Genomic DNA, 6000 nt, shown 5'->3' on the forward strand with positions numbered 1-6000 from the left:
GGGGACACGGGAACGGTTGTGAGGCTCAGACCCTCTGCCACGGGCCTTTGTTCTCATTCTGAACAGCTGCTTCAACCTGCCATTTACACGCCCGCGTGGGCAGGCCTGAGGGGCAGCCTGGTGTTTATGGCGAACCCTACAGCAACAAACCAGAGAACACCTGGTGTCCCGGGGGCTGCCCAGGGCTATTGGCTCAGGACACGGGGAACACTAGGCCACAGTTAACCCGCTCGTACCCACTGACGCGAGGTTCTGGTTCTGGTTCTCCTCCTCCTAGGGGTTTACACAGGGGCAGGAGGCTGCTCCGAACTGCGGCCGGTCAGGGCGAGCGACGGGCTGCTCGTTAGCATGTAACTGGCTCGGCCAGGTTCGGGAGACGACTCCTCGCTGAACCGAGCCTGGAACATTCCCCGGTACCGCTTGCAGCCTTCTTCCCCGGGGTGTGACCCCCACCCCGAACCTGAGGTCACGGACCCACCCTGTGGGGCATGGCACGGACACGCCCGGCCCTGAAGCCGGGAGGAGGGGCCCAGGTGTGCCCTGAAAAATGCTAGCCCAGCCCTGTGCTCTCTGCACACAGCTCTGCCAGAGCCCCATAACCCTGCCCTGCCGGACCCCCTGGCATGTTCCTTTCTCTTTCCTCCGGCCACCGGGCGCTTTGGTGAAATTCACCCCCAAAATCAGTCACTGCTCTGACATGACGCTGGGTCAGAGGGTGGATTTCCCTGGCACACGGGGCCCAGCCAGCCCCCCGCTCGCCCGCCTGCCCCGAACCCTCCGGCCGTACCTGGTCATCCACCTTATGAGCAATGAGAGTCGCTCCTTCCTCCAGCTCCGCCATGCTGATCGGCCGGATGCGAAGGGCCACCTGGAAGAGAGCGAAGAGGGTGAGCGACGCGGGCGGCGGGAACGGAGCCGAGCCGGCGGAGCGACGGCAGACGGGAAGGGAACTCGGCACCTGCATGTGAGCCATGGTGCCCGCCAGGCACAGGGAGTCTCCGAAAGTTCCTGGCCCTTGGGAAGGTGGCGGAGGGCGAGGGCTGCCCACCCGGTGCAGTGACTTTGCTGCCGACGGCCATTCCCCACCCCAGCCTCGCCGGAGGCATCGCCTCTCCAGCGAGGCAGCCCTGACACGCCCTCCCCGATGGACACGCACGCACCAATTGCGGCTTTTTCCTGGAAGAAAGAAAACACCGCTGGGAGCAGCTCGGGCTGCACACGCCAGCCCTGTCGCAGAGTTTAAAGGGACAGCTCCAGCCAGTCTGCCCGCAAACGGGCTTGCCCATGCCTCTATCCCTGAGCGCTTCACCTCCCGGCCAGCTGCCGGAGGGTCTGGGCTGCAGAAAGCTTCTCAAACCCAGCAATTAGTGAAGCCCCCACCCGCGGTTTGGACCCCCCAGCGCACGTGGGGTGTGCAGAAAGGTTTGGGCTGTGACCGCAAGGGTGCTGATGGCTTGTGATTCCCGGTGCAGCCAAGCAATCCAGCCGTGCCCCCCACAACTCCCCAGACATCGGTGCCTTCCTGTGCCTCACTCATCAGGGATGGGAAGGACTAGTTGACTATCGGATAAGCAAATGCCTATCGGTGAGTCAACAGGGTAGTCGACGTGCCGCCTCCCCCCACTCTGCTGCCTCTATCGGGGTACTTCAACGCGGCAGTGCCAAGTGGAGCTTGGGGCCAGACCCTGGGCTCCATGTGGTGCTGCCGCTTTGAAATGCCGCATGCAGCCTGGAGCCAGCTGGGGTGTGCCCAGGTTGCACATGGTGTTTCAAAGTGGCAGTGTCGTGTGGAGCCCAGGATCCGCTGGGGACTCCCTGCGGCGTTTCAAAGAGGCAGTGCAGCATGGAGCTCAGGATCAGTCCCCAGCTCACCCCGGGCTCCCCGCGGAGCTTTTGTCTTTAAAGTGTAGCAATGGCTACACGTCAAAGACAGAGGTGCCCTATCGACTGTTCGATTAGTCAATTACTTGCAATTTAACATCCCTAGGGCGTATTTCACAGCTGAGCGGGGTGCTGGGCATGGCTGGGAGGATGCTTTTGAGGAGAAATTAAAGAGACTGGGACTTTTCAGCATGGAAAAGAGGAGATGAAGGGGGGATAGGATCGAGGTCTATAAAATCATGAGTGGTGTGGAGAAAGTGGGAATAAGTAAATAACTTTTCCTTATTCATAATATAAGAACTAGGGGCCACCAAATGAAATGAATGGACCGCAGGTTTAAAACAAATAAAAGGAAGTTCTTCTTCACCCAGCACATAGTTAATCTGTGGAACTCCTTGCCTGAGGAGGCTGCGAAGGCTAGGACTATAACAGGGTTTAAAAGAAAAATGATCACGGGACGCCACCACTGGGTGTCCACTCGCTGAGGAAATAGCCTCTCATGCGCATCTACGATAACGCAAATTACGATTCATCTGTCCTGAGACATCGTTCCTGTCCCACCGCCGCCATCTTGGCTCCCTCCCCCGCGCGCCATTTAGACGCACATCTTCCCCCACGTCCTTCCCACGCTGCCAGGACCGACGCATCCGAACCAAATTCACAATCCTCAGCCCCCCTGGTTAAAGACCTCGCTGGAACCAACTCGTAGGCCAGGAACCCAGCCCGCAGGCAGCCTGGCTCACGCATCCCTTCCTGTAGCACTCGGCCTCCAGCTTATCTTTAACTCTCCCACAGGAACAACTACAATCACAGAATCCTGGAGCATGAGAACGGGAAGGGACCTCGCGGGGTCATCGAGTCCAGCCCCCTGCCCTCACGGCAGGACCAAGCACCAACTAGCCCATCCCTGACAGGTGTCTGTCCAACCTGCTCGTCAATATCTCCAGGGATGGAGATTCCACAACCTCCCTGGGCAATTTATTCCAGTGTTTGACCCCCCTGGCAGTTAGAAAGTTTTTTCTAATGTCCAACCGAAACCTCCCTCACTGCAATGTAAGCCCATCGCTTCTTGGCCTATCCTCAGAGGCCAAGGAGCACAATTTCCTCCCCCCCACCCTGACACCCTTTTAGATTCCTGAAAACCGCTCGCAGGACCCCTCTCGGTCTTCTCCTTTCCAAACTAAACAAGCCCAGTTCTTTCAGCCTCCCCTCATCGCTCAATGCCCCAGATGGACCCGCTGCAGCCCACGAAAGCTCAGGCCCGAAACCACTTGTTTGACTTTGGTTTTGTGGAAACAGACTCACACCGCGACCCCCTGAGACGTCCCGTTTTCCAGTCTCCTCCGCACTGTGGCTGAGTTAGTCTCCGATCCTCACCTGCACCCTGTAGGCACCGTGCTGTAAAACCCGGCAGAACCCAACCCTCGGCGGAAGCCTGGTGAGTAGCCAGAGCCGAAACCAAGGTCTTTGGACTCATGCGGAGCAAACACTGCAGCCCCAGAGACACGTCACTTAACATTTCTTTTGGGCACTGGCCTGTTGCACCCCGGGGCCTGCCAGCTCTTGAACGAGCTCCCTGCCGGCTTTTGCCATGGCTCAGCCCGCTCTTGCTGGAGTGGCAGCCTGCGGTGTCCCCGCTGCCTCTCACCTCTGAGCGTTACCCGCATCCGCCTTCCCAGCCAAGGCCGAGCTGAGCTGGGCACTTACAAACTGTCCAGTATTAATGAGCAGGAGGCGGGGGCCACCTCGCTGGCCAGCGTCTCTTGCGTGAGCGGCTAGCGAATCGGTCCAGCCACTATCGCCCATGGGCACGGGGGGGACTAGCATGTGGGGCATCACCCGGGCCCTGTGGGGTGGCCACAGCATGACCCCCCCATGCACAGGGACCCAAGGGTCGCTGACCCTGACCCCTCCCGCTCACTCAGCTGAGTCTGTGCCCCCGGGGGCCTGCCTCTCCCCACAGAAGGACTGGGGGCACCATGTCAGCCAAGCTGAGCAGCACAGAGATGAGGCACTTTGGGAGAATACACTCTGCAGTGTGCCCGGGTACACGCCGCACACCCACCCTCCGCACGCTCACGCTCGCACACCCGGGGGCACTGCTCAGCCTCCGATCCCATAAAAGAAAGTGAGGACACGCTGTGTTGTCCAGGATCGGGCCCTGCTTGGCCTGCTGCTGTTCTATGCCCTGCAGAATCTTTCTCCGCCTGCAGGAAATCTGGGGGTTTTGCAGGCGACAGTCGGACTGCTCTCCCGCAAGCGGCTCCTTTAAAAGTACTGGCCTCCTCTGGGCTGTGTGTGTGAGATGTAGCTGCAAGTCCTGAGAGCAAACTGCAGGAGGAAAAAGGCTGCAAAATCCACCCCGAGGAGGCTTTGGCAGGGACTTTGATGCACACACTAATACAGTGGTCCCCAACCGTTTGGAGCTGCTGGGTGCCTGGGGGAGGGGCCACTCATGCGCCCAGGGGTGGAACCACCCATACACCACATGCCCGGTGCCGGCGCCACCCATGCACCACACTCCTGGGGCTGGCGCCGCTCCTGTGCCGCGCGCGCCCAGGGGTGGGGCTGCCCATATGCCACGCGCCCGGGGCTGGCACCCCTCCCCCTCGCCCCAGGTAGTCGCTGTGTGCCACACCAGTCAAGCCACGACGTGGACAGTTTGCAGAGAATCTGCCCAGCTGCTTGCACCAAGCGTGGGGCCAGAGCCCGGCTGCAGCCCCGTCCCTCTGCCCACATGCAGCTCCCGACACGGCCAGGGACGCGAGCCAACGGATCCGGGGCATGTCCGGGCTGAGCAGGGAGCAAGGGCCGCGACGCGACGGGCACCCACCTCCCCGACCCCCGTCTCCCGGGCCGACGTCCGAACTCCGGCGTCTGCCCCCATTCACACCGGGCACCGGCATCATGAACCCGCTAGGCAGGGAGGCAGGCGCCACTGGGCACTTGGCAGCGAGTCCCTGCCAGTCCCCCCTCGCCCCAAAGAAGAACTTACAGTCAGTTGCTGGTCTCTGGGCTCCCTCGCCTCCTTCATGGTCCCGGCAGGTGCACAGAGGGGCTAGCGGGGAGGGCCAGCAGCGGCCCCAGGCATGGCTCTCAGGAGCTCCCCCTCCTCCGCCCTGGCACTGGCATCAGCTGTTTCCTAAACAACGGGCTAATCCTCCCAGGGAGGGAGGCTCCAGCCGGGGCTGCCCCGTCTCATCCAGGGGCTCAGAGCCTGTTGTCCTCTCTGCCCCCCTGGAGGCTGCAGAGCCACAAAGGGGCGGGGGGCAGAGAGGCCCCGGCTGCCTCTCGCCAGCTGACTGGGCAGTGCCGCCTGCAGGATCTCGCCGGGTCCCCTGGAGATCGTTCAACTGTACACAACAACCGCAGCACACGCGCTGTCGACACAGGAGCGCACACGCAGCTGGGCTGGGCTTTGCTGGGCTCAGTCGCCCTCTGGTGGCACAGTGTGAGTGTGAGTGTGTGTGTGTGTGTGTGTGTGTGTGTCAGCCACAGGGGAGCTGGCTGTGTGACCTGACCTCTGGTGGCACATTGTGTGTGTGTGTGTGTGTGTGTGTGTGCGCGCGCGCCAGCCACAGGGGAGCTGGCTGTGTGAACTGACCTCTGGTGGCACATTGTGTGTGTGTGTGTGTGTGTGTGTGTGTGTGTCAGCCACAGGGGAGCTGGCTGTGTGACCTGACCTCTGGTGGCACATTGTGTGTGTGTGTGTGTGTGTGTGTGTGTGTGTGTGTGCGCGCGCGCCAGCCACAGGGGAGCTGGCTGTGTGACCTGACCTCTGGTGGCACATTGTGTGTGTGTGTGTGTGTGTGTGTGTGTGTGTGTGTGCGCGCGCGCCAGCCACAGGGGAGCTGGCTGTGTGAACTGACCTCTGGTGGCACATTGTGTGTGTGTGTGTGTGTGTGTGTGTGTGTGTGTGTGTGTGTGTGTGTCAGCCACAGGGGAGCTGGCTGTGTGACCTGACCTCTGGTGGCACATGGTGTGTGTGTGTGTGTGTGTCTGCCAGCCACAGGGGAGCTGGTTGTGTGACCTGACCTTTGGTGGCACATTGTGTGTGTGTGTGTGTGCGTGCGTCTGCCAGCCACAGGGGAGCTGGGTGTGTGACCTGCCCTCTGGTAG

General features: G+C 61.1%; 1 protein-coding gene across 2 annotated transcripts in view; it reads right to left on the bottom strand.

The window, feature by feature from the left end:
• KIF19 (kinesin family member 19) overlaps window positions 1-5261 on the bottom strand; it is a 34284-nt gene extending 29023 nt beyond the window's left edge. The window contains exons 1-2 of one of the 2 annotated variants that reach the window (XM_075904043.2): window positions 4877-5261; window positions 788-868 (exon numbers count right to left, since the gene is read on the bottom strand). In XM_075904043.2, coding sequence (XP_075760158.2) covers window positions 788-868; window positions 4877-4915 — 120 coding nt within the window. In that variant the 5' untranslated portion in view covers window positions 4916-5261. Of the gene's footprint in view, window positions 1-787; window positions 869-958; window positions 2450-4876 lie in introns of those variants that run through there. The other variant, XM_089771848.1, reaches the window with a different exon arrangement.
• Between the last annotated feature and the right edge of the window lie 739 nt (window positions 5262-6000).

Source organism: Pelodiscus sinensis, chromosome 20 (genome assembly GCF_052426305.1).
Source record: "Pelodiscus sinensis isolate ZL-2025 chromosome 20, ASM5242630v1, whole genome shotgun sequence".
Lineage (NCBI taxonomy): Eukaryota > Metazoa > Chordata > Testudines > Trionychidae > Pelodiscus > Pelodiscus sinensis.